Here is a 27,697-nt window from a genome sequence, read left to right as displayed (position 1 = left end):
GTCCTTGATGTACACTTACACTCCTCTGGTGTAGAGAAGACTAACTGCTGTGTCAACTTCTGCATTGTCATATGCTCTTCAAGTGTAGATTTAACCTAATGTCAAATATTTAGCCTGAAACTCAATTCCCTACTTTTGATCTGGACCCATCTGGTCAGAAGTAGTGCATTACATAATGAATATGTTATGGACTCTGGTCAGAAGTAGTGCATTACATAATGAATATGTTATGGACTCTGGTCAGAAGTAGTGCATTACATAATGAATATGTTATGGACTCTGGTCAGAAGTAGTGCATTACATAATGAATATGTTATGGACTCTGGTCAGAAGTAGTGCATTACATAGGGATAGGGTGTAGAGGTCGACCGATTATGGTTTTTCAACGCCGATACCGATTATTGGAGGACCAAAAAAAGCTGATACATCAGTACAATCAATTTAGCCTCAAATAAATAATGAAACATGTTCAATTTGGTTTAAATAATGCAAAAACAAAGTTTTGGAGAAGAAAGTAAAAGTGCAATATGTGCCATGTAAAAAAGCTAACGTTTAAGTTCCTTGCTCAGAACATGAGAACATATGAAAGCTGGTGGTTCCTTTTAACATGAGTCTTCAATATTCCCAGGTAAGAAGTTTTAGGTTGTAGTTATTATAGGAATTATAGGACTATTTCTCTCTATACGATTTGTATTTCATATACCTTTGACTATTGGATGTTCTTATAGGCACTTTAGTATTACCAGTGTAACAGTATAGCTTCCGTCCCTCTCCTCGTTCCTACCTGGGCTGGAACCAGGAACACATCGACAACAGCCACCCTCGAAGCAGCGTTACCCATGCAGAGCAAGGGGAAAAACTACTCCAAGTCTCAGAGCGAGTGACGTTTGAAACGCTATTAGCGCGCACCGGGCTAACTAGCTAGCCATTTCACATCGGTTACACAAGCCTAATCTTGGGAGTTGACAGGCTTGAAGTCATAAACAGCGCAATGCATTGCGAAGGGCTGCTGGCAAACGCACAAAAGTGCTGTTTGAATGAATGCTTACGAGCCTGCTGCTGCCTACCATCGCTCAGTCAGACTGCTCTATCAAATCATAGACTTAATTATAACATAATAACGCACAGAAATACGAGCCTTAGGTCATTAATATGGTCGAATCCGGAAACTATCATCTCGAAAACAAAACGTTTTTCCTGTCAGTGAAATACGGAACCGTTCTGTATTTTATCTAACGGGTGGCATCCCTAAGTCTAAATATTCCTGTTACATTGCACAACCTTCAATGTTATCTCATAATTACGTAAAATTCTGCCAAATTAGTTCACAACGAGCCAGGCGGCCCAAACTGTTGCATATACCCTGACTCTGCGTGCAATGAACGCAAAATGACACAATTTCACCTGGTTAGTATTGCCTGCTAACCTGGATTTCTTTTAGCTAAATATGCAGGTTTAAACATATATACTTCTGTGTATTGATTTTAAGAAAGGCATTGATGTTTATGGTTAACAAAGTCAGCTGTCTTTGTTAGGAAGAAATAGTCTTCACAGTTCGCAACGAGCCAGGCGGCCCGAACTGCTACATATACCCTGACTCTGTTTGCAAGAGAAGCGACACATTTCCCTAGTTAAAAGAAATTCATGTTAGCAAGCAATATTAACTAAATATGCAGGTTTAAAAATATATACTTGTGTATTGATTTTAAGAAAGGCATTGATGTTTATGGTTGGAGCAACGTGTACCTAAGCGATTATATGCAACGCAGGACAGGCTAGATAAAGTAGTAATATCATCAACCATGTGTAGTTAACTAGTGATTATGATTTATTGATTGTTTTTTATAAGATAAGTTTAATGCTAGCTAGCAACTTACCTTGGCTTCTTACTGCATTCGCGTAACAGGCAGGCTCCTTGTGGAGTGCAATGTAAAGCCGGTGGTTAGAGCGTTGGACTAGTTAACCGTAAGGTTGCAAGATTGAATCCTTGAGCTGACAAGGTAAAAATCTGTCGTTCTGCCCCTGAACAAGGCAGTTAACCCACCGTTCCTAGGCCGTCATTGAGAATAAGAATAAGAAAAAAATATCGGCCAAATCAGCATCCAAAAATACCGATTTCCGATTGTTATGAAAACTTGAAATCGGCCCTAATTAATCGGCCATTCCGATTAATCGGTCGACCTCTAATAGAGTGCCATTAGGGACACAGCCTTAACCCTAGCGCTAGTGGGAAATATTTTGCTAGCACTAATGTCTTGACCGTTATGTAAAGACTGGCTGACCATTAACACCCCTGCCCCACCCTGGTTTTAATGTCTGCCTGCTTTAAGCTCTCTGATTCCTTTACAAACACGGATGCTGTCCTCCTTGTCCCATAGGTGAGGGAGATGCTTCGTATGCGTGACTCCAACGGTGCCAGGATGTTAACACTGATCACAGAACAGTTCATGGCCGACCCTCGCCTGGCACTGTGGAGACAGCAGGGCACCACCATGACCGACAAGTACAGACAGCTCTGGGATGAACTAGGTGAGCACACACACTAATGAGCAGCAGAATTCATTCAGATTTAGTTAAATCAAATCAAATGTTATTGTTCACTTACACATGGTTAGCAGATGTTAATGCGAGTGTAGCGAAATGCTTGTGCTTCTAGTTCTGACAGTGCAGTAATATCTAACAAGTAATCTAACAATTTCACAACAACTACCTTATACACACACAAGTGTAAAGGGATGAATAAGAATATGTACATATAAATATATGGATGAGCGATGGCCGTGCGGCATCTCGTCGTTGTTGGTAATCAAGCACACCACTGTAGTGTCGTCTGCAAACTAGATGATTTGAGTTGGAAGTGTGCATGGCCACGCGGTCATGGGTGAACAGGGAGTACAGGAGAGGGCTGAGAACGCACCCTTGTGGGGCCCCAGTGTTGAGGATCAGCGGGGTGGAGATGTTTTTTCCTACCCTCACCACCTGGTGGCGGCCCGTCAGGAAGTCCCGGACCCAGTTGCAAAGGGCGAGGTCGAGACCCGGGGTCTCAAGCTTAATGACGAGTTTGGAGGGTACTATGGTGTTAAATGCTGAGCTGTAGTCGATGAACAGCATTCTTATATAGGTATTCCTCTTGTCCAGATGGGTTAGGGTAGTGTGATTGCGTCGTCTGTGGACCTATGGGGCGGTAAGCAAATTGCAGTGGGTCTAGGGTATCAGGTAGGGTGGAGGTGATATGGTCCTTGACTAGTCTCAAAGCACTTCATGATGACAGAAGTGAGTGCTACGGGGCGATAGTCGTTTAGCTCAGTTACCTTCGCTTTCTTGGGAACAGGAACAATGGTGGCCCTCTTGAAGCATGTGGGCACAGCAGACTGGGATAGGGATTGATTGAATATGTCCGTAAACACACCAGCCAGCTGGTCCGCGCATGCTCTGAGGACGTGGCTAGGGATGCCATCTGGACCGGCAGGGTTTTACTCACGTTGGCCACGTTGAAGGAGAGCCCACAGGTTTTGGTCGCGGGCCATGTCAGTGGCACTGTATTGTCCTCAAAGCGAGCAAAGAAGTTGTTTAATTTGTCTGGGAGCAAGACGTTGTTGTCCGCGACGGGGCTGGTTTACTTTTTGCAATACGTGATTGACTGTAGACCCTGCCACATGCGTCTCGTGTTTGAGCCGTTGAATTGCGACTCTACTTTGTCTTTATACTGATGCTTTGCTTGTTTGATTGCCTTGCGGAGGGAATAACTACACTGTTTGTATTTGGTCATCTTTCTGGTCGCCTTGCCATTATTAAAAGTCGTGGTTCGCGCTTTCAGTTTGCGCGAATGCTGCCATCAATCCACGGTTTCTAGTTAAAGGTTTTAATAGTCACCGTGGGTACAACATCACCGATGCACTTGCTAATAAACTCGCTCACCGAGTCAGCGTATATCAATGTTGTCTGAGGCTATCCGGAACATATCCCAGTCCACGTGATCGAAGCAATTTTGAAGCGTGGTATCCGATTGGTCGGACCAGCGTTGAAAAGACCTGAGCACGAGCGTTTCCTGGCCGGTGAGTACACACATACTCACCGGCCAGTTTTTTAGATACACAACCCCGTTTACGAAAATGGATCGCTCCTACAGACAGTGAGTCACGTGGCCTTTGCTTGCTATATAAAGCAGGCAGACGGGCATCGAGGCATTCAGTTACTGTTTGATTGAACGTTAGAATGGGCAAAACGATCGACCTAAGTGACTTTGAGAGTGGTATGATCATCGGTGTCAGGCGTGCCGGTTCCAGTATCTCAGAAATGTCCAGCCTCCTGGGCTTTTCACACACAACAGTGTGTAGCGTTTACAGAGAATGGTGCAACAAACGAAAACCATCCAGTCAGCGGCAGTCCTGTGGACAAAAACAGCTTGTTGATTTGAGGTCAAAGATGATGACAAGAATCATGCAAGCTAACAGGCAAATAATGGCGCAGTACAACAGTGGTGTCCAGAACGGCGTCTTGGAACACACACCTTATCGGTCCTTGTCACGGTCAGGCTATTGCAGCAGACGACCACACCGGGTTCCACTCCTATCAGCTAAAAACAGGAAGATGCGTATCCAGTGGGCATGCGATTACCAACACTGGACAATTGAGGAGGGGAAAAACGTTGCCTGGAACATGACAGCGAGTTCAGTTTACTTGAGTGGGCCGCGCAGTCCCCAGACCTCATCCCAGTAGAGCATCTTTTGGATGAGATGGAACGGACTGTTCGCAGCATGAATGCACCGTCGTCCAATCTGCAGCAACTGCGTGATGCCATTGCGTCAGCTTGGACCAACATACCTGTGGACCGTTTCCACCAACTTGTGGAATGCCCTGAAGAATTCAGGCTGTTCTGGAGGCAAAGGAGGGTCCGACCCGGTACTACATGAGTGTACCTAATAAACTGGCTGGTGTGAACAGTAGGATATTTTATGTACTGTACAACAAACTCTCTTCCTTGCCTGCTGTTGTTTTTATTATGAATCTATGCCACTGTCACCGACACACGCTATCCACCATACTACTCTGGATAGGAAGTACTCGCATTAGTACAGATCACACACACACACACACACACACACACACACACACACACACACACACACACACACACACACACACACACACACACGTGTGTGTAGCCTGTGTTATGTTGGTTCTGCTCTCCTGCTCATGTGTGAATGAGGACAGAAAAGTCCCTACATTTCAACCACCTATTTTAATTTCTGTATCCTATGTTCTGGGACACACACTCTTTCTCTCTCTCACACACACACACCAGCCCTGTGGGTAGGCGCAGAGACTAAGCGTCGGTCTTTGAATGGATTACAGGCTGTTTACTCCTAATCACTAGACGGACAGTCAGAACTCAGAATCCCCCCGGTCTGTTACCATGACAATGACTGCTGTTTTATCTCCAGCCTTTGTTGTTGTTTTGTTTAGTTGTCTCTTTTTTGCTTCTGGTCTTGTTCTCTGCTTTTTAGGGATGGCTTCGTCAGACACATAAACACACACCCACACTGGAAGTTTTGCTGCATTAGTTTGTGTTTTTGGAAGTGTAACGATGATTTGAAGTCCAGACATCATTCTCTCCCAGAGTCCTTCTCTGCCTGCTTGATGTGTGGCAAATGCTGCCTCACGGCTGCTTTCTTCTTTTGTCTTTCACTCCACCTCAGGGCCGTTACTCCTCTCCTCCAGACACAAAGCCTTCCTTCATTCCTTCTCTACTTCATCTCCATTTCTTTTTTCTCTCTCTCGCTCTCTCCTTGTCCCTCTCCGTGTTTCTCAACATTTTCCTCCCCCTTTCTTCCATCAATCGTTGCCTAATGTCCAATTGTAGTTGTAATGTGTGTGTATGTACGTGCATGTGTTTTTGGTTTGTCTTTGTGACACCAACGTCCTATATATCCCTGAATGTGTTGTGATATCCTCTGAGACTTCACTTTTAGTCTTTAGTTTGTTTCTGTTTACCTAGCTAGTATTGATGTGTGTCTGTGACAGTACGTGAACAGTTGTATTGTGTGTCAGTTCAAGACTGCATCTACTAAGTGTGCGACTCCCTTCAAATAGTTTGGAGTGAAAAAATTGATCGGATAACTTTCTAAACCCTAGACTTTGAAAAGTTGGATGAACTTTAAAACCCATTTCTTTAGTGTCGCTAAATAACAACACTGGACACATTTTTGGGTGAAAAACAAGAGATGGGTGGCACCTCTGTTACCTGCAGTTTGGTTTAGTTCTGTGTGTTTACCACCTTTTTATAATACTCTCCTGATCTGAGTCGAACATGACCTTGGTAGGATGAGACCTGACGTGTGTGTGTGTGTATACAGGTGCTCTGTGGATGTGTATCGTGCTAAACCCCCACTGTAAGACGGAGCAGAAGTGTTGGTGGCTCAAACAGCTGAGGAGGTGGAACAGCGTGGACGTGTGTCCCTGGGAGGACGGTAACCATGGCAACGATCTGCCCAACCTCACCCACTCCCTGCCTCAGGGTGCCCATGGCAACCAAGGTGCGAGACAGGTCTCTTTTCTTTTCTCTTTCGTTCTCTCTCCCTCCCCAGTGTTTCTCTCTCTGTTGTTAGCCTGCAGCTAATGTTTGAACTCTCTCTCTCTCCCTCCCCTCAATCTAATGCTAGTTTCTCTTTCTCCCCTCAATGCTAGTTTCTCTCTCTCTCCCTCCCGCCCCTCAATGCTAGTTTCTCTCTCTCTCTCTCTCTCTCTCTCTCTCTCTCTCTCTCTCTCTCTCTCTCTCTCTCTCTCTCTCTCTCTCTCTCTCTCTCTCTCTCTCTCTCTCTCTCTCTCTCTCTCTCTCTCTCCCTCCCTCCCCTCAATGCTAGTTTCTCTCCCCTCCCTCCCCTCAATGCTAGTTTCTCTCTCTCCCCCCTCCCTCCCCTCAATGCTAGTTTCTCTCCCTCCCTCCCTCCCTCCCCTCAATGCTAGTTTCTCTCCCTCCCTCCCTCCCTCCCCTCAATGCTAGTTTCTCTCTCTCCCTCCCTCCCCTCAATGCTAGTTTCTCTCTCTCCCTCCCTCCCCTCAATGCTAGTTTCTCTCTCTCCCTCCCTTCCCTCAATCTAATGCTAGTTTCTCTCTCTCTCTCCCTCTCCCCTCAATGCTAGTTTCTCTCTCTCTCCCTCCCTCCCTCCCCTCAATGCTAGTTTCTCTCTCTCTCTCTCTCTCCCTCCCTCCCCTCAATCTAATGCTAGTTTCGCTCTCTCCCTCCCCCCTCCCCTCAATGCTGGTTTCTCTCTCTCTCCCTCCTCCCTCCCCTCAATGCTGGTTTCTCTCTCTCTCCCTCCCTCCCTCCCCTCAATGCTAGTTTCTCCCTCCCTTCAATGCTAGTTTCTCTCTCTCTCCCTCCCTCCCCTCAATGCTAGTTTCTCTCTCTCTCTCTCCCTCCCTCCCTCCCCTCAATGCTAGTTTCTCTCTCTCTCCCTCCCTCCCTCCCCTCAATGCTAGTTTCTCTCTCTCTCTCTCTCTCCCTCCCTCCCCTCAATCTAATGCTAGTTTCGCTCTCTCCCTCCCCCCCCTCCCCTCAATGCTGGTTTCTCTCTCTCTCCCTCCTCCCTCCCCTCAATGCTAGTTTCTCCCTCCCTCCCTCCCTTCCTCCCCTCAATGCTAGTTTCCCTCCCTCCCTCCCTCCCTCCCTCCCTCCCTCCCTCCCTCCCCTCAATGCTAGTTTCTCCCTCCCTCCCTCCCTCCCTCCCTCCCTCCCTCCCTCCCTCCCTCCCTCCCTCCCTCCCTCCCTCCCTCCCTCCCTCCCTCCCTCCCTCCCCTCAATCTAATGCTAGTTTCTCCCTCCCTCCCTCCCTCCCTCCCCTCAATGCTAGTTTCTCTCTCTCTCTCCTCCCTCCCCTCAATGCTAGTTTCTCTCCCTCCCTCCCTCCCTCCCTCCCCTCAATGCTAGTTTCTCTCCCTCCCTCCCTCCCTCCCCTCAATGCTAGTTTCTCTCCCTCCCTCCCTCCCTCCCTCCCCTCAATGCTAGTTTCTCTCCCTCCCTCCCTCCCTCCCTCCCCTCAATGCTAGTTTCTCTCTCTCCCTCCCTCCCTCCCCTCAATGCTAGTTTCTCTCTCTCTCTCCCTCCCTCCCTCCCCTCAATCTAATGCTAGTTTCTCTCCCTCCCTCCCTCCCCTCAATGCTAGTTTCTCTCCCTCCCTCCCTCCCTCCCCTCAATGCTAGTTTCTCTCCCTCCCTCCCTCCCTCCCTCCCCTCAATGCTAGTTTCTCTCCCTCCCTCCCTCCCTCCCCTCAATGCTAGTTTCTCTCCCTCCCTCCCTCCCCTCAATGCTAGTTTCTCTCCCTCCCTCCCCTCAATGCTAGTTTCTCTCTCTCCCTCCCTCCCTCCCCTCAATGCTAGTTTCTCTCTCTCCCTCCCTCCCTCCCTCCCCTCAATGCTAGTTTCTCTCTCTCCCTCCCTCCCTCCCTCCCCTCAATGCTAGTTTCTCTCCCTCCTTCCCTCCCTCCCTCCCTCCCCTCAATGCTAGTTTCTCTCTCTCCCTCCCTCCCTCCCTCCCCTCAATGCTAGTTTCTCTCTCTCCCTCCCTCTCTCCCTCCCCTCAATGCTAGTTTCTCTCTCTCCCTCCCTCCCCTCAATGCTAGTTTCTCTCTCTCCCTCCCTCCCTCCCTCCCCTCAATGCTAGTTTCTCTCTCTCTCTCCCTCCCTCCCTCCCCTCAATGCTAGTTTCTCTCCCTCCCTCCCTCCGTCCCTCCCTCCCTCCCCTCAATACTAGTTTCTCTCCCTCCTTCCCTCCCTCCCTCCCTCCCTCCCCTCAATGCTAGTTTCTCTCTCTCCCTCCCTCCCTCCCTCCCCTCAATGCTAGTTTCTCTCTCTCCCTCCCTCTCTCCCTCCCCTCAATGCTAGTTTCTCTCTCTCCCTCCCTCCCCTCAATGCTAGTTTCTCTCTCTCCCTCCCTCCCTCCCTCCCCTCAATGCTAGTTTCTCTCTCTCTCTCCTTCCCTCCCTCCCCTCAATGCTAGTTTCTCCCTCCCTTCAATGCTGATTTCTCTCTCTCTCTCTCCTCCCTCCCTCCCCTCAATGCTAGTTTCTCCCTCCCTTCAATGCTGATTTCTCTCCCTCTCTGCTCCCTCCTCCCTCCCCTCAATGCTAGTTTCTCCCTCCCTCCCTCCCTCCCTCCCCTCCTGCCTCCCTCCCTCCCTCAAAGTTTCTCCCTCCCTCCCTCCCTCCCTCCCTCCCTCCCTCCCTCCCTCCCTCCCTCCCTCCCTCAATGCTAGTTTCTCTCTCTCCCTCCCTCCCTCCCCTCAATGGTAGTTTCTCTCTCTCCCTCCCTCCCTCCCCTCAATGCTAGTTTCTCTCTCTCCCTCCCTCCCTCCCCTCAATGCTAGTTTCTCTCTCTCCCTCCCTCCCTCCCCTCAATGCTAGTTTCTCTCTCTCCCTCCCTCCCTCCCCTCAATGCTAGTTTCTCTCTCTCTCTCCCTCCCTCCCTCCCCTCAATGCTAGTTTCTCTCTCTCTCTCCCTCCCTCCCTCCCCTCAATGCTAGTTTCTCTCTCTCTCTCAATCCCTCCCTCCCCTCAATGCTAGTTTCTCTCTCTCTCCCTCCCTCCCTCCCCTCAATGCTAGTTTCTCTCTCTCCCTCCCTCCCTCCCCTCAATGCTAGTTTCTCTCTCTCTCCCTCCCTCCCACCCCTCAATGCTAGTTTCTCTCTTTCCCTCCCTCCCTCCCACCCCTCAATCTAATGCTAGTTTCTCCCTCCCTCCCTCCCTCCTCTCCCCTCAATCTAATGCTAGTTTCTCTCTCTCTCCCTCCCTCCCTCCCTCAATCTAATGCTAGTTTCTCTCTCTCCCTCCCTCCCCTCAATCTAATGCTAGTTTCTCTCTCTCCCTCCCTCCCCTCAATCTAATGCTAGTTTCTCTCTCTCTCCCTCCCTCCCGCCCTCCCCTCAATCTAATGCTAGTTTCTCTCTCTCTCCCTCCCTCCCCTCAATCTAATGCTAGTTTCTCTCTCTCTCCCTCCCTCCCTCCCTCCCTCCCCTCAATCTAATGCTAGTTTCTCTCTCCCTCCCTCCCTCCCTCCCCTCAATCTAATTCTAGTTTCTCTCTCTCCCTCCCTCCCTCCCTCCCCTCAATCTAATGCTAGTTTCTCTCTCTCTCCCTCCCTCCCCTCAATCTAATGCTAGTTTCTCTCTCTCTCCCTCCCTCCCCTCAATGCTAGTTTCTCTCTCTCTCCCTCCCTCCCCTCAATGCTAGTTTCTCTCTCTCCCTCCCTCCCTCCCCTCAATCTAATTCTAGTTTCTCTCTCTCCCTCCCTCCCTCCCTCCCCTCAATCTAATGCTAGTTTCTCTCTCTCTCCCTCCCTCCCCTCAATCTAATGCTGGTTTCTCTCTCTCTCTCCCTCCCTCAATGCTAGTTTCTCCCTCCCCTCAATGCTAGTTTCTCTCTCTGCTCCCTCCCTCCCCTCAATGCTGGTTTCTTTCCCTCCCTCCCTCCCTCCCTCCCTCCCTCCTCCCTCCCTCCCTCCCTCCCTCCCTCCCTCCCTCAATGCTAGTTCTCTCTCTCCCTCCCTCCCCTCAATCATGCTAGTTTCTCTCTCTCCCTCCCTCCCCTCAATCTAATGCTAGTTTCTCCCTCCCTCCCTCCCCTCAATCTAATGCTAGTTTCTCTCTCTCCTCCCTCCCTCCCCTCAATCTAATGCTAGTTTCTCTCTCTCTCCCCTCCCTCCCCTCAATCTAATGCTAGTTTCTCTCTCTCTCTCCCTCCCTCCCCTCAATCTAATGCTAGTTTCTCTCTCTCTCTCCCTCCCTCCCCTCAATCTAATTCTAGTTTCTCTCTCTCCCTCCCTCCCTCCCTCCCCTCAATCTAATGCTAGTTTCTCTCTCTCCCTCCCTCCCTCCCCTCAATCTAATGCTGGTTTCTCTCTCTCTCTCTCCCTCCCTCAATGCTAGTTTCTCCCTCCCCTCAATGCTAGTTTCTCTCTCTCGCTCCCTCCCCCCCCTCAATGCTGGTTTCTTTCTCTCTCTCCCTCCCTCCCTCCCTCCCTCCCTCCCTCCCTCCCTCCCTCCCTCCCTCCCTCCCTCCCTCCCTCCCTCCCTCCCTCCCTCCCTCCCCTCAATGCTTCTCTCTCCCTCCCTCCCCTCAATCTAATGCTAGTTTCTCTCTCCCTCCCTCCCCTCAATCTAATGCTAGTTTCTCTCTCCCTCCCTCCCCTCAATCTAATGCTAGTTTCGCTCTCTCTCCCTCCCTCCCCTCAATCTAATGCTAGTTTCTCTCTCTCTCCCTCCCTCCCCTCAATCTAATGCTAGTTTCTCTCTCTCTCCCTCCCTCCCCTCAATCTAATGCTAGTTTCTCTCTCTCTCTCCCTCCCTCCCCTCAATCTAATGCTAGTTTCTCTCTCTCCCTCCCTCCCCTCAATCTAATGCTAGTTTCTCTCTCTCCCTCCCTCCCCTCAATCTAATGCTAGTTTCTCTCTCTCTCCCTCCCTCCCCTCAATCTAATGCTAGTTTCTCTCTCTCTCTCCCTCCCTCCCCTCAATCTAACGCTAGTTTCTCTCTCTCTCTCCCTCCCTCCCCTCAATGCTAGTTTCTGTCTCTCCCTCCCTCCCTCCCTCCCCTCAATGCTAGTTTCTCTCTCTCTCTCCCTCCCTCCCCTCAATCTAATGCTAGTTTCTCTCTCTCCCTCCCTCCCTCCCCTCAATCTAATGCTAGTTTCTCTCTCTCCCTCCCTCCCTCCCCTCAATGCTAGTTTCTCTCCCTCCCTCCCCCCTCAATCTAATGCTAGTTGCTCTCTCTCTCCCTCCCTCCCCTCAATCTAATGCTTGTTTCTCTCTCTCCCTCCCTCCCTCCCTCCCTCCCTCCCCTCAATCTAATGCTAGTTTCTCTCTCTCTCCGCTCAATGCTGGTTTCACTCTCTCTCTCTCCCTCCCTCAATGCTACTTTCTCCCTCCCTCAATGCTGGTTTCGTTCTCTCTCTCCCTCCCTCCCCTCAATGCTAGTTTCTCTCCCTCCCTCCCTCCCTCCCTCCCTCCCTCCTCCCTCCCTCCCTCCCTCCCTCCCTCCCTCCCTCCCCTCAATCTAATGCTAGTTTCTCTCTCTCCCTCCCTCCCTCCCCTCAATCTAATGCTCGTTTCTCTCTCTCTCTCCCTCCCTCCCCTCAATCTAATGCTAGTTTCTCTCTCTCCCTCCCTCCCTCCCTCCCCTCAATGCTAGTTTCTCTCTCTCTCTCCCTCCCTCCCTCCCTCCCCTCAATCTAATGCTAGTTTCACTCTCTCTCCCTCCCTCCCCTCAATCTAATGCTAGTTTCACTCTCTCTCCCTCCCTCCCCTCAATCTAATGCTAGTTTCACTCTCTCTCCCTCCCTCCCCTCAATCTAATGCTAGTTTCACTCTCTCTCCCTCCCTCCCCTCAATCTAATGCTAGTTTCACTCTCTCTCCCTCCCTCCCCTCAATCTAATGCTAGTTTCACTCTCTCTCCCTCCCTCCCCTCAATCTAATGCTAGTTTCACTCTCTCTCCCTCCCTCCCCTCAATCTAATGCTAGTTTCACTCTCTCTCCCTCCCTCCCCTCAATCTAATGCTAGTTTCTCTCTCTCCCTCCCTCCCCTCAATCTAATGCTAGTTTCTCTCTCTCTCCCTCCCTCCCCTCAATCTAATGCTAGTTTCGCTCTCTCCCTCCCTCCCTCCCCTCAATCTAATGCTAGTTTCGCTCTCTCCCTCCCTCCCTCCCCTCAATCTAATGCTAGTTTCTCTCTCTCCCTCCCTCCCTCCCCTCAATCTAATGCTAGTTTCTCTCTCTCCCTCCCTCCCTCCCCTCAATCTAATGCTAGTTTCTTTCTCTCCCTCCCTCCCCTCAATCTAATGCTAGTTTCTCTCTCCCTCCCTCCCCTCAATGCTAGTTTCTCCCCTCCCCTCAATGCTAGTTTCTCTCTCTCCCTCCCTCCCTCCCCTCAATCTAATGCTAGTTTCTCTCTCTCCCTCCCTCCCTCCCCTCAATCTAATGCTAGTTTCTCTCTCTCTCCCTCCCTCCCCTCAATCTAATGCTAGTTTCTCTCTCTCCCTCCCTCCCCTCAATCTAATGCTAGTTTCTCTCTCTCCCTCCCTCCCCTCAATGCTAGTTTCTCTCTCTCCCTCCCTCCCTCCCCTTCAATCTCATGCTAGTTTCTCTCTCTCTCCCCTCCCCTCAATGCTAGTTTCTCTCTCTCCTCCCTCCCTCCCTCAATGCTAGTTTCGCTCTCTCCCTCCCTCCCTCCCCTCAATCTCATGCTAGTTTCTCTCTCTCCCTCCCCTCAATGCTGGTTTCTCTCTCTCTCTCTCCCTCCCTCAATGCTAGTTTCTCCCTCCCTCAATGCTGGTTTCTCTCCCCTCCTCCCTCCCTCCTCTCCTCCCTCCCTCCCTCCCTCCCTCCCCTCAATGCTAGTTTCTCTCTCTCTCCTCCTCCCTCCCTCCCCTCAATGCTGGTTTCTCTCCTCCTCCCTCCCTCCCTCCTCTCTCTCCCTCCCTCCCTCCCTCCTCTCTCCCTCCCTCCTCCCTCCCCTCAATGCTAGTTTCTCTCCCTCCCTCCCTCCTCCCTCCCTCCCTCCTCCTCCCTCCCTCCCTCCCTCCCTCCCTCCCTCCCCTCAATCTAATGCTAGTTTCTCTCTCTCCCTCCCTCCCTCCCCTCAATCTAATGCTAGTTTCTCTCTCTCCCTCCCTCCCTCCCCTCAATCTAATGCTAGTTTCTCTCTCCCTCCCTCCCTCCCCTCAATCTAATGCTAGTTTCGCTCTCTCCCTCCCTCCCTCCCCTCAATCTAATGCTAGTTTCTCTCTCTCCCTCCCTCCCTCCCCTCAATCTAATGCTAGTTTCTCTCTCTCCCTCCCTCCCTCCCCTCAATGCTAGTTTCGCTCTCTCCCTCCCTCCCTCCCCTCAATCTCATGCTAGTTTCTCTCTCTCTCCTCCCCTCAATGCTAGTTTCTCTCTCCCTCCCTCCCTCCCCTCAATTGCTAGTTTCTCTCTCTCCCTCCCTCCCTCCCCTCAATCTCATGCTAGTTTCTCTCTCTCCCCTCCGCTCCAATGCTGGTTTCTCTCTCTCTCTCTCCCTCCCTCAATGCTAGTTTCTCCCTCCCCTCAATGCTAGTTTCTCTCTCTCCCTCCCTCCTCCCTCCCTCCCCTCAATGCTAGTTTCTCTCCTCCTCCCTCCCTCCCTCCCTCCCTCCTCCTCCCTCCCTCCCTCCCTCCCTCTCTCCCTCCCTCCCTCCCTCCCCTCAATGCTAGTTTCTCTCCCTCCTCCCTCCCTCCCTCCCTCCTCCTCTCTCTCTCCCTCCCTCCCTCCTCCCTCCTCCCTCCCTCCCTCCCTCCCTCCCCTCAATCTAATGCTAGTTTCTCTCTCTCCCTCCCTCCCTCCCCTCAATCTAATGCTAGTTTCTCTCTCTCTCCCTCCCTCCCTCCCCTCAATCTAATGCTAGTTTCTCTCTCTCCCTCCCTCCCTCCCCTCAATCTAATGCTAGTTTTCTCTCTCCCTCCCTCCCTCCCTCCTCAATCTAATGCTAGTTTTCTCTCTCCCTCCCTCCCTCCCCTCAATCTAATGCTAGTTTCTCTCTCTCCTCCCTCCCTCCCCTCAATCTGATTCTAGTTTCTCTCTCCCTCCCTCCCCTCAATCTAATGCTGGTTTCGCTCTCTCTCCGCTCAATGCTAGTTTCTCTCTCCCTCCCTCCCTCCCCTCAATGCTAGTTTCGCTCTCTCCCTCCCTCCCTCCCTCCCCTCAATCTAATGCTAGTTTCTCTCTCTCTCCCTCCCCTCAATCTAATGCTAGTTTCTCTCTCTCTCCCTCCCTCCCCTCAATCTAATGCTAGTTTCTCTCTCCCTCCCTCCCTCCCCTCAATCTAATGCTAGTTTCTCTCTCTCCCTCCCTCCCCTCAATCTAATGCTAGTTTCTCTCTCTCTCCTCCCTCCCCCTCAATCTAATGCTAGTTTCTCTCTCTCTCTCCCTCCCTCCCCCCTAAATCTAATGCTAGTTTCTCTCTCTCTCCCTCCCTCCCTCCCCTCAATCTAATGCTAGTTTCTCTCTCTCCCTCCCTCCCTCCCCTCAATCTAATGCTAGTTTCGCTCTCTCTCCCGCTCAATGCTAGTTTCTCTCTCCCTCCCTCCCTCCCTCCCCTCAATGCTAGTTTCTCTCTCTCCCTCCCTCCCTCCCCTCAATGCTGGTTTCTCTCTCTCTCCCTCCCCCCTCCCTCCCTCCCTCCCTCCCTCAATCTAATGCTAGTTTCTCTCTCTCCCTCCCTCCCTCCCCTCAATGCTAGTTTCTCTCTCTCCCTCCCTCCCTCCCTCCCTCCCTCCCCTCAATGCTAGTTTCTCTCTCTCCCTCCCTCCCTCCCTCCCCCTCAATGCTAGTTTCTCTCTCTCCCTCCCTCCCTCCCTCCCCTCAATGCTAGTTTCTCTCTCTCCCTCCCTCCCTCCCCTCAATGCTGGTTTCTCTCTCTCCCTCCCTCCCTCCCTCCCCTCAATGCTAGTTTCTCTCTCCCTCCCTCCCTCCCCTCAATGCTAGTTTCTCTCTCTCCCTCCCTCCCTCCCCTCAATGCTAGTTTCTCTCCTCCCTCCCTCCCCTCAATGCTAGTTTCTCCCTCCCTCCCTCCCCTCAATGCTAGTTTCTCTCTCCCTCCCTCCCCCCAATCTAATGCTAGTTTCTCTCTCCCTCCCTCCCCACAATCTAATGCTAGTTTCTCTCTCCCTCCCTCCCTCCCTCAATGCTAGTTTCTCTCTCTCCCTCCCTCCCTCCCCTCCCTCAATGCTAGTTTCTCTCTCTCCTCCCTCCCTCCCCTCAATCTAATGCTAGTTTCTCTCTCTCTCCCTCCCTCCCCTCAATCTAACGCTAGTTTCTCTCTCTCCCTCCCACCCTCCCCTCAATCTAATGCTAGTTTCTCTCTCTCCCTCCCTCCCTCCCCTCAATCTAATTCTAGTTTCTCTCTCTCCCTCCCTCCCCTCAATCTAATGCTAGTTTCTCTCTCCCTCCCTCCCCTCAATGCTAGTTTCTCTCTCTCCCTCCCTCCCTCCCCTCAATCTAATGCTAGTTTCTCTCTCTCCTCCCTCCCTCCCCTCAATCTAATGCTAGTTTCTCTCTCTCTCCCTCCCTCCCTCCCCTCAATCTAATGCTAGTTTCTCTCTCTCCCTCCCTCCCTCCCCTCAATCTAATGCTAGTTTTCTCTCTCCCTCCCTCCCTCCCTCCCCTCAATCTAATGCTAGTTTCTCTCTCTCTCCCTCCCTCCCTCCCCTCAATCTAATGCTAGTTTCTCTCTCTCTCCCTCCCTCCCTCCCCTCAATCTAATGCTAGTTTCTCTCTCTCCCTCCCTCCCTCCCCTCAATCTGATTCTAGTTTCTCTCTCCCTCCCTCCCCTCAATCTAATGCTAGTTTCGCTCTCTCTCCGCTCAATGCTAGTTTCTCTCTCCCTCCCTCCCTCCCCTCAATGCTAGTTTCTCTCTCCTCCCTCCCTCCCTCCCCTCAATCTAATGCTAGTTTCTCTCTCTCTCCCTCCGCTCAATGCTGGTTTCTCTCTCTCTCTCTCCCTCCCTCAATGCTAGTTTCTCCCTCCCCCTCAATGCTAGTTTCTCTCTCTCCCTTCCTCCCTCCCCTCAATGCTGGTTTCTTTCTCTCTCTCCCTCCCTCCCTCCCTCCCTCCCTCCCTCCCTCCCTCCCTCCCTCCCTCCCTCCCTCCCTCCCCCCTCAATCTAATGCTAGTTTCTCTCTCTCCCTCCCTCCCTCCCCTCAATCTAATGCTAGTTTCTCTCTCTCCCTCCCTCCCTCCCCTCAATGCTAGTTTCTCTCTCTCCCTCCCTCCCTCCCTCCCTCCCCTCAATGCTAGTTTCTCTCTCCCTCCCTCCCTCCCCTCAATGCTAGTTTCTCTCTCCCTCCCTCCCTCCCCCTCAATGCTAGTTTCTCCCCTCCCTCCCTCCCCTCAATGCTAGTTTCTCCCTCCCTCCCTCCCCTCAATGCTAGTTTCTCTCTCCCTCCCTCCCCACAATCTAATGCTAGTTTCTCTCTCCCTCCCTCCCCACAATCTAATGCTAGTTTCTCTCTCCCTTCCTCCCCTCAATGCTAGTTTCTCTCTCTCCCTCCCCTCCCTCCCCTCAATGCTAGTTTCTCTCTTTCCCTCCCTCCATCCCCTCAATCTAATGCTAGTTTCTCTCTCTCTCCCTCCCTCCCCTCAATCTAACGCTAGTTTCTCTCTCTCCCTCCCACCCTCCCCTCAATCTAATGCTAGTTTCTCTCTCTCCCTCCCTCCCTACCCTCAATCTAATTCTAGTTTCTCTCTCCCTCCCTCCCCTCAATCTAATGCTAGTTTCTCTCTCCCTCCCTCCCCTCAATGCTAGTTTCTCTCTCTCCCTCCCTCCCTCCCTCCCTCCCCTCAATCTAATGCTAGTTTCTCTCTCTCCCTCCCTCCCTCCCCTCAATCTAATGCTAGTTTCTCTCTCTCTCCCTCCCTCCCTCCCCTCAATCTAATGCTAGTTTCTCTCTCTCCCTCCCTCCCTCCCCTCAATCTAATGCTAGTTTTTCTCTCTCCCTCCCTCCCTCCCTCCCCTCAATCTAATGCTAGTTTCTCTCTCTCTCCCTCCCTCCCTCCCCTCAATCTAATGCTAGTTTCTCTCTCTCTCCCTCCCTCCCTCCCCTCAATCTAATGCTAGTTTCTCTCTCTCCCTCCCTCCCTCCCCTCAATCTGATTCTAGTTTCTCTCTCCCTCCCTCCCCTCAATCTAATGCTAGTTTCGCTCTCTCTCCGCTCAATGCTAGTTTCTCTCTCCTCCCTCCCTCCCCTCAATGCTAGTTTCGCTCTCTCCCTCCCTCCCTCCCTCCCCTCAATCTAATGCTAGTTTCTCTCTCTCTCCGCTCAATGCTGGTTTCTCTCTCTCTCTCTCCCTCCCTCAATGCTAGTTTCTCCCTCCCCTCAATGCTAGTTTCTCTCTCTCCCTCCCTCCCTCCCCTCAATGCTGGTTTCTTTCTCTCTCTCCCTCCCTCCCTCCCTCCTCCCTCCCTCCCCTCAATCTAATGCTAGTTTCTCTCTCTCCCTCCCTCCCTCCCCTCAATCTAATGCTAGTTTCTCTCTCTCCCTCCCTCCCTCCCCTCAATGCTAGTTTCTCTCTCTCTCCCTCCCTCCCTCCCCTCAATGCTAGTTTCTCTCTCTCCATCCCTCCCTCCCTCCCTCCCCTCAATGCTAGTTTCTCTCTCCATCCCTCCCTCCCTCCCTCCCCTCAATGCTAGTTTCACTCTCTCCCTCCCTCCCCACAATCTAATGCTAGTTTCTCTTTCCCTCCCTCCCTCCCTCCCCTCAATGCTAGTTTCACTCTCTCCCTCCCTCCCCACAATCTAATGCTAGTTTCTCTCTCTCCCTCCCTCCCCTCAATCTAATGCTAGTTTCTCTCTCTCCCTCCCTCCCTCCCCTCAATCTAATGCTAGTTTCTCTCTCTCCCTCCCTCCCTCCCCTCAATCTAATGCTAGTTTCTCTCTCTCCCTCCCTCCCTCCCCTCAATGCTAGTTTCTCTCTCTCCCTCCCTCCCTCCCTCCCCTCAATGCTAGTTTCTCTCTCTCCCTCCCTCCCTCCCCTCAATGCTAGTTTCTCTCTATCCCTCCCTCCCTCCCCCTCAATGCTAGTTTCTCTCTCCCTCCCTCCCTCCCTCCCTCCCTCCCCTCAATGCTAGTTTCTCTCTCTCTCCCTCCCTCCCCACAATCTAATGCTAGTTTCTCTCTCCCTCCCTCCCTCCCCTCAATGCTAGTTTCTCTCTCTCCCTCCCTCCCTCCCCTCAATGCTAGTTTCTCTCACTCCCTCCCTCCCTCCCTCCCCTCAATCTAATGCTAGTTTCTCTCTCTCCTCCCTCCCTCCCCTCAATCTAATGCTAGTTTCTCTCTTCTCCCTCCCTCCCCTCAATCTAATGCTAGTTTCTCGCTCTCCGTCCCTGCCTCCCCTCAATGTAATGCTAGTTTCTCGCTCTCCTTCCCTGCCTCCCCTCAATCTAATGCTAGTTTCTCTCTCTCCCTCCCTCCCTCCCCTCAATCTAATGCTAGTTTCTCTCCCTCCCTCCCATCCTCCCCTCAATCTAATGCTAGTTTCTCTCTCCATCCCTCCCTCCCCTCAATCTAATTCTAGTTTCTCTCTCCCTCCCTCCCTCCCCTCAATCTAATGCTAGTTTCTCTCTCCCTCCCTCCCTCCCCTCAATCTAATGCTAGTTTCTCTCTCTCTCCGTCCCTCCCCACAATCTAATGCTAGTTTCTCTCTCCCTCCCTCCCTCCCCTCAATGCTAGTTTCTCTCTCTCTCCCTCCCTCCCCTCAATCTAATGCTAGTTTCTCTCTCCCTCCCTCCCTCCCCTCAATGCTAGTTTCTCTCTCTCCCTCCCTCCCTCCCTCCCCTCAATCTAATGCTAGTTTCTCTCTCTCCCTCCCTCCCTCCCCTCAATCTAATGCTAGTTTCTCTCTCTCCCTCCCTCCCTCCCCTCAATCTAATTCTAGTTTCTCTCTCCCTCCCTCCCTCCCCTCAATCTAATGCTAGTTTCTCTCCCTCCCTCCCATCCCTCCCCTCAATCTAATGCTAGTTTCTCTCTCTCCCTCCCTCCCTCCCCTCAATGCTAGTTTCTCTCTCTCCCTCCCTCCCTCCCCTCAATCTAATGCTAGTTTCTCTCTCTCTCCCTCCCTCCCTCCCCTCAATCTAATGCTAGTTTCTCTCTCTCTCCCTCCCTCCCCTCAATCTTGCTAGTTTCTCTCTCTCTCCCTCCCTCCCCTCAATCTAATGCTAGTTTCTCTCTCTCTCCCTCCCTCCCCTCAATCTAATGCTAGTTTCTCTCTCTCCCTCCCTCCCTCCCCTCAATCTAATGCTAGTTTCTCTCTCTCCCTCCCTCCCTCCCCTCAATCTAATGCTAGTTTCTCTCTCCCTCCCTCCCCTCAATGCTAGTTTGTCTCTCTCCCTCCCTCCCCTCAATGCTAGTTTCTCTCTCCCTCCCTCCCTCCCCCTCAATCTAATGCTAGTTTCTCCCTCCCTCCCTCCCCCCTCAATCTAATGCTAGTTTCTCTCTCCCTCCCTCCCCCTCAATCTAATGCTAGTTTCTCTCTCTCTCCCTCCCTCCCTCCCCTCAATCTAATGCTAGTTTCTCTCTCTCCCTCCCTCCCTACCCTCAATCTAATGCTAGTTTCTCTCTCTCTCCGCTCAATGCTGGTTTCTCTCTCTCTCCCTCCCTCCCCTCAATGCTAGTTTCTCTCTCCCTCCCTCCCTCCCCTCAATGCTAGTTTCTCTCTCTCCCCTCAATGCTAGTTTCTCTCTCTCCCTCCCTCCCTCCCCTCAATCTAATGCTAGTTTCTCTCTCTCCCTCCCTCCCTCCCCTCAATCTAATGCTAGTTTCTCTCTCCTCCTCCCTCCCCTCAATCTAATGCTAGTTTCTCTCTCTCTCCCTCCCTCCCTCCCCTCAATCTAATGCTAGTTTCTCTCTCTCTCCCTCCCTCCCTCCCCTCAATCTAATGCTAGTTTCGCTCTCTCTCCGCTCAATGCTAGTTTCTCTCTCCCTCCCTCCCTCCCCTCAATGCTAGTTTCGCGCTCTCCTCCCTCCCTCCCCTCAATCTAATGCTAGTTTCTCTCTCTCCTCCGCTCAATGCTGGTTTCTCTCTCTCTCTCCCCTCCCTCAATGCTAGTTTCTCCCTCCCCTCAATGCTAGTTTCTCTCTCTCCCTCCCTCCCTCCCCACAATCTAATGCTAGTTTCTCTCTCCCTCCCTCCCTCCATTCAATGCTAGTTTCTCTCTCCCTCCCCTCAATGCTAGTTTCTCTCTCTCTCCCTCCCTCCCTCCCCTCAATGCTAGTTTCTCTCTCTCTCTCCCTCCCTACCCTCAATCTAATTCTAGTTTCTCTCTCCCTCCCTCCCTCCCCTCAATCTAATGCTAGTTTCTCTCTCTCCCTCCCTCCCTCCCCTCAATCTAATGCTAGTTTCGCTCTCTCTCCGCTCAATGCTAGTTTCTCTCTCCCTCCCTCCCTCCCCTCAATGCTAGTTTCGCTCTCTCCTCCCTCCCTCCCCTCAATCTAATGCTAGTTTCTCTCTCTCCCCCCTCCGCTCAATGCTGGTTTCTCTCTCTCTCTCTCCCTCCCTCAATGCTAGTTTCTCCCCTCCCCTCAATGCTAGTTTCTCTCTCTCCCTCCCTCCCTCCCCACAATCTAATGCTAGTTTCTCTCTCCCTCCCTCCCTCCACTCAATGCTAGTTTCTCTCTCCCTCCCCTCAATGCTAGTTTCTCTCTCTCCCTCCCTCCCTCCCCTCAATGCTAGTTTCTCTCACTCCCTCCCTCCCTCCCCCCTCAATCTAATGCTAGTTTCTCTCTCTCCCTCCCTCCCTCCCCTCAATCTAATGCTAGTTTCTCTCTTTCCTCCCTCCCTCCCCTCAATCTAACGCTAGTTTCTCGCTCTCCGTCCCTGCCTCCCCTCAATCTAATGCTAGTTTCTCTCTTTCCCTCCCTCCCTCCCCTCAATCTAACGCTAGTTTCTCTCTCTCCCTCCCTCCCTCCCTCCCCTCAATGCTAGTTTCTCTCTCTCCTCCCTCCCTCCCACCCTCCCCTCAATCTAATGCTAGTTTCTCTCTCTCCCTCCCTCCATCCCCTCAATCTAATGCTAGTTTCTCTCTCTCCCTCCCTCCCTCCCCTCAATCTAATGCTAGTTTCTCTCTCTCCCTCCCTCCCCTCAATGCTAGTTTCTCTCTCTCCCTCCCTCCCTCCCTCCCCTCAATGCTAGTTTCTCTCCTCCCTCCCTCCCCTCAATCTAATGCTAGTTTCTCTCTCTCCCTCCCTCCCTCCCCTCAATCTAATGCTAGTTTCTCTCTCTCCCTCCCTCCCTCCCCTCAATCTAATGTTAGTTTCTCTCTCTCCCTCCCTCCCTCCCCTCAATCTAATGCTAGTTTCTCTCTCCCTCCCTCCCTCCCCTCAATGCTAGTTTCTCTCTCTCCCCTCAATGCTAGTTTCTCTCTCTCCCTCCCTCCCTCCCCTCAATCTAATGCTAGTTTCTCTCTCCCTCCCTCCCCTCAATCTAATGCTAGTTTCTCTCTCCCTCCCTCCCTCCCCTCAATCTAATGCTAGTTTCTCTCTCTCCCTCCCTCCCTCCCTCCCACAATCTAATGCTAGTTTCTCTCTCCCTCCCTCCCTCCCCTCAATCTAATGCTAGTTTCTCTCTCTCCCTCCCTCCCCTCAATCTAATGCTAGTTTCTCTCTCTCTCTCCCTCCCTCCCCTCAATCTAATGCTAGTTTCTCTCTCTCTCTCCCTCCCTCCCCTCAATCTAATGCTAGTTTCTCTCTCCCTCCTCCCTCCCTCCCCTCAATGCTAGTTTCTCTCTCCCTCCCTCCCCACAATCTAATGCTAGTTTCTCTCTCCTCCCTCCCTCCCCTCAATCTAATGCTAGTTTCTCTCTCCCTCCCTCCCTCCCCTCAATCTAATGCTTGTTTCTCTCCCTCCCTCCCCTCAATCTAATGCTAGTTTCTCTCTCCCTCCCTCCCTCCCCTCAATCTAATGCTAGTTTCTCTCTCCCTCCCTCCCTCCCCTCAATCTAATGCTAGTTTCTCTCTCTCCCTCCCTCCCTCCCCTCAATCTAATGCTTGTTTCTCTCCCTCCCTCCCTCCCTCCCCTCAATCTAATGCTAGTTTCTCTCTCTCTCCCTCCCTCCCCTCAATCTAATGCTAGTTTCTCTCTCTCTCCCTCCCTCCCCTCAATCTAATGCTAGTTTCTCTCTCTCTCTCCTCCCTCCCCCTCAATCTAATGCTAGTTTCTCTCTCCCTCCCTCCCTCCCCTCAATCTAATGCTAGTTTCTCTCTCCCTCCCTCCCTCCCCTCAATCTAATGCTAGTTTCGCTCTCTTCCTCCGCTCAATGCTAGTTTCTCTCTCCCTCCCTCCCTCCCCTCAATGTTAGTTTCGCTCTCTCCCTCCCTCCCTCCCCTCAATCTAATGCTAGTTTCTCTCTCTCTCCGCTCAATGCTGGTTTCTCTCTCTCTCTCTCCCTCCCTCAATGCTAGTTTCTCCCTCCCCTCAATGCTAGTTTCTCTCTCTCCCTCCCTCCCTCCCCTCAATGCTGGTTTCTTTCTCTCTCCCCTCCCTCCCTCCCTCCCTCCCCTCAATGCTAGTTTCTCTCTCTCCCTCCCTCCCTCCCTCCCCCCTCCCTCCCTCCCTCCCTCCCTCCCTCCCTCCCTCCTCCCTCCCTCCCCCTCAATCTAATGCTAGTTTCTCTCTCTCCCTCCCTCCCTCCCCTCAATGCTAGTTTCTCTCTCTCCCTCCCTCCCTCCCTCTCCTCAATGCTAGTTTCTCTCTCTCCCTCCCTCCCTCCCTCCCCTCAATGCTAGTTTCTCTCTCTCCCTCCCTCCCTCCCCACAATCTAATGCTAGTTTCTCTCTCTCCCTCCCTCCCTCCCCACAATCTAATGCTAGTTTCTCTCTCTCTCCCTCCCTCCCCTCAATCTAATGCTAGTTTCTCTCTCTCTCTCCCTCCCTCCCCTCAATCTAATGCTAGTTTCTCTCTCTCTCTCCCTCCCTCCCCTCAATCTAATGCTAGTTTCTCTCTCCCTCCCTCCCTCCCCTCAATGCTAGTTTCTCTCTCCCTCCCTCCCCTCAATCTAATGCTAGTTTCTCTCTCCCTCCCTCCCTCCCCTCAATCTAATGCTAGTTTCTCTCTCTCCCTCCCTCCCCTCAATCTAATGCTAGTTTCTCTCTCTCCCTCCCTCCCCTCCCCTCAATCTAATGCTTGTTTCTCTCCCTCCCTCCCTCCCTCCCTCCCCTCAATCTAATGCTAGTTTCTCTCTCTCTCCCTCCCTCCCCTCAATCTAATGCTAGTTTCTCTCTCCCTCCCTCCCTCCCCTCAATCTAATGCTTGTTTCTCTCCCCTCCCTCCCCTCAATCTAATGCTAGTTTCTCTCTCTCTCCTCCTCCCTCCCTCCCCTCAATCTAATGCTAGTTTCTCTCTCTCCCTCCCTCCCCTCAATCTAATGCTAGTTTCTCTCTCCCTCCCTCCCTCCCCTCAATCTAATGCTAGTTTCTCTCTCCCTCCCTCCCTCCCCTCAATCTAATGCTAGTTTCTCTCTCTCTCCGCTCAATGCTAGTTTCTCTCTCCCTCCCTCCCTCCCCTCAATGCTAGTTTCGCTCTCTCCCTCCCTCCCCTCAATCTAATGCCAGTTTCTCTCTTTCCCTCCCTCCATCCCCTCAATCTAATGCTAGTTTCTCTCTCTCCCTCCCTCCCTCCCCTCAATGCTAGTTTCTCTCTCTCCCTCCCTCCCTCCCCTCAATGCTAGTTTCTCTCTCTCCCTCCCTCCCTCCCCTCAATGCTAGTTTCTCTCACTCCCTCCCTCCCCTCAATCTAATGCTAGTTTCTCTCTCTCCCTCCCTCCCTCCCCTCAATCTAATGCTAGTTTCTCTCTTTCCCTCCCTCCCTCCCCTCAATCTAATGTTAGTTTCTCTCTCTCCCTCCCTCCCTCCCCTCAATCTAATGCTAGTTTCTCTCTCCCTCCCTCCCTCCCCTCAATGCTAGTTTCTCTCTCTCCCCTCAATGCTAGTTTCTCTCTCTCCCTCCCTCCCTCCCCTCAATCTAATGCTAGTTTCTCTCTCTCCCTCCCTCCCTCCCCTCAATCTAATGCTAGTTTCTCTCTCCCTCCCTCCCCTCAATCTAATGCTAGTTTCTCTCTCTCTCCCTCCCTCCCTCCCCTCAATCTAATGCTAGTTTCTCTCTCTCCCTCCCTCCCCTCAATGCTAGTTTCTCTCTCTCCCTCCCTCCCTACCCTCAATCTAATGCTAGTTTCTCTCTCTCTCCCTCCCTCCCCTCAATCTAATGCTAGTTTCTCTCTCTCCCTCCCTCCCCCTCAATGCTAGTTTCTCTCTCTCTCCCTCCCTCCCTCCCCTCAATGCTAGTTTCTCTCTCTCTCCCTCCCTCCCTCCCCTCAATGCTAGTTTCGCTCTCTCCCTCCCTCCCTCCCCTCAATCTAATGCTAGTTTCTCTCTCTCTCCGCTCAATGCTGGTTTCTCTCTCTCTCTCCCTCCATCCCCTCAATCTAATGCTAGTTTCTCTCTCTCCCTCCCTCCCTCCCCTCAATCTAATGCTAGTTTCTCTCTCTCCCTCCCTCCCCTCAATGCTAGTTTCTCTCTCTCCCTCCCTCCCTCCCCTCAATGCTAGTTTCTCTCCCTCCCTCCCTCCCCTCAATCTAATGCTAGTTTCTCTCTCTCCCTCCCTCCCTCCCCTCAATCTAATGCTAGTTTCTCTCTTTCCCTCCCTCCCTCCCCTCAATCTAATGTTAGTTTCTCTCTCTCCCTCCCTCCCTCCCCTCAATCTAATGCTAGTTTCTCTCTCTCCCTCCCTCCCTCCCCTCAATGCTAGTTTCTCTCTCTCCCCTCAATGCTAGTTTCTCTCTCTCCCTCCCTCCCTCCCCTCAATCTAATGCTAGTTTCTCTCTCTCCCTCCCTCCCTCCCCTCAATCTAATGCTAGTTTCTCTCTCCCTCCCTCCCCTCAATCTAATGCTAGTTTCTCTCCCTCCCTCCCTCCCCTCAATGCTAGTTTCTCTCTCTCCCTCCCTCCCTACCCTCAATCTAATGCTAGTTTCTCTCTCTCTCCCTCCCTCCCCTCAATCTAATGCTAGTTTCTCTCTCTCCCTCCCTCCCCTCAATGCTAGTTTCTCTCTCTCTCCCTCCCTCCCTCCCCTCAATGCTAGTTTCTCTCTCTCTCTCCCTCCCTACCCTCAATCTAATTCTAGTTTCTCTCTCCCTCCCTCCCTCCCCTCAATCTAATGCTAGTTTCTCTCTCTCTCCCTCCCTCCCTCCCCTCAATCTAATGCTAGTTTCGCTCTCTCTCCGCTCAATGCTAGTTTCTCTCTCCCTCCCTCCCTCCCCTCAATGCTAGTTTCGCTCTCTCCCTCCCTCCCTCCCCTCAATCTAATGCTAGTTTCTCTCTCTCTCCGCTCAATGCTGGTTTCTCTCTCTCTCTCTCCCTCCCTCAATGCTAGTTTCTCCCTCCCCTCAATGCTAGTTTCTCTCTCTCCCCCTCCCTCCCTCCCCACAATCTAATGCTAGTTTCTCTCTCCCTCCCTCCCTCCACTCAATGCTAGTTTCTCTCTCCCTCCCCTCAATGCTAGTTTCTCTCTCTCCCTCCCTCCCTCCCCTCAATGCTAGTTTCTCTCACTCCCTCCCTCCCTCCCTCCCCTCAATCTAATGCTAGTTTCTCTCTCTCCCTCCCTCCCTCCCCTCAATCTAATGCTAGTTTCTCTCTTTCCCTCCCTCCCTCCCCTCAATCTAACGCTAGTTTCTCGCTCTCCGTCCCTGCCTCCCCTCAATCTAATGCTAGTTTCTCTCTTTCCCTCCCTCCCTCCCCTCAATCTAACGCTAGTTTCTCTCTCTCTCCCTCCCTCCCCTCAATCTAATGCTAGTTTCTCTCTCTCCCTCCCTCCCTCCCTCCCCTCAATGCTAGTTTCTCTCTCTCTCTCCCTCCCTCCCACCCTCCCCTCAATCTAATGCTAGTTTCTCTCTCTCCCTCCCTCCATCCCCTCAATCTAATGCTAGTTTCTCTCTCTCCCTCCCTCCCTCCCCTCAATCTAATGCTAGTTTCTCTCTCTCCCTCCCTCCCCTCAATGCTAGTTTCTCTCTCTCCCTCCCTCCCTCCCCTCAATGCTAGTTTCTCTCACTCCCTCCCTCCCCTCAATCTAATGCTAGTTTCTCTCTCCCCTCCCTCCCTCCCCTCAATCTAATGCTAGTTTCTCTCTTTCCCTCCCTCCCTCCCCTCAATCTAATGTTAGTTTCTCTCTCTCCCTCCCTCCCTCCCCTCAATCTAATGCTAGTTTCTCTCTCCCTCCCTCCCTCCCCTCAATGCTAGTTTCTCTCTCTCCCCTCAATGCTAGTTTCTCTCTCTCCCTCCCTCCCTCCCCTCAATCTAATGCTAGTTTCTCTCTCCCTCCCTCCCCTCAATCTAATGCTAGTTTCTCTCTCCCTCCCTCCCTCCCCTCAATCTAATGCTAGTTTCTCTCTCTCCCTCCCTCCCTCCCTCCCCACAATCTAATGCTAGTTTCTCTCTCCCTCCCTCCCTCCCCTCAATCTAATGCTAGTTTCTCTCTCTCCCTCCCTCCCCTCAATCTAATGCTAGTTTCTCTCTCTCTCTCCCTCCCTCCCCTCAATCTAATGCTAGTTTCTCTCTCTCTCTCCCTCCCTCCCTTCAATCTAATGCTAGTTTCTCTCTCCCTCCCTCCCTCCCCTCAATCTAATGCTAGTTTCTCTCTCCCTCCCTCCCTCCCCTCAATCTAATGCTTGTTTCTCTCCCTCCCTCCCTCCCTCCCCTCAATCTAATGCTAGTTTCTCTCTCCCTCCCTCCCTCCCCTCAATCTAATGCTAGTTTCTCTCTCCCTCCCTCCCTCCCCTCAATCTAATGCTAGTTTCTCTCTCTCCCTCCCTCCCTCCCCTCAATCTAATGCTAGTTTCTCTCTCTCTCCCTCCCTCCCCTCAATCTAATGCTAGTTTCTCTCTCTCTCCCTCCCTCCCCTCAATCTAATGCTAGTTTCTCTCTCTCTCCCTCCCTCCCCTCAATCTAATGCTAGTTTCTCCCTCCCTCCCTCCCTCCCCCTCAATCTAATGCTAGTTTCTCTCTCCCTCCCTCCCTCCCCTCAATCTAATGCTAGTTTCGCTCTCTCTCCGCTCAATGCTAGTTTCTCTCTCCCTCCCTCCCTCCCCTCAATGCTAGTTTCGCTCTCTCCCTCCCTCCCTCCCCTCAATCTAATGCTAGTTTCTCTCTC

At 51.9% G+C, this 27,697-nt stretch overlaps 1 protein-coding gene across 1 annotated transcript in view; it reads left to right on the top strand.

Annotated features, from left to right (window-relative positions):
• Positions 1 to 27,697, top strand: part of LOC106562823 (zinc finger SWIM domain-containing protein 6) — a 105,753-nt gene that overhangs the window by 41,951 nt on the left and 36,105 nt on the right. Inside the window, exons 4-5 of the mRNA XM_045703293.1 lie at positions 2,379 to 2,529; positions 6,357 to 6,536. Coding sequence (XP_045559249.1) covers positions 2,379 to 2,529; positions 6,357 to 6,536 — 331 coding nt within the window. The remainder of the gene's footprint in view (positions 1 to 2,378; positions 2,530 to 6,356; positions 6,537 to 27,697) is intronic.

The sequence above is a fragment of the Salmo salar genome, chromosome ssa20, assembly GCF_905237065.1.
Source record: "Salmo salar chromosome ssa20, Ssal_v3.1, whole genome shotgun sequence".
NCBI classification, from domain to species: domain Eukaryota; kingdom Metazoa; phylum Chordata; class Actinopteri; order Salmoniformes; family Salmonidae; genus Salmo; species Salmo salar.
The sequence above is the reverse complement of the archived record's forward strand: the minus strand, read 5'-3'. Positions and strand labels throughout refer to the sequence as shown.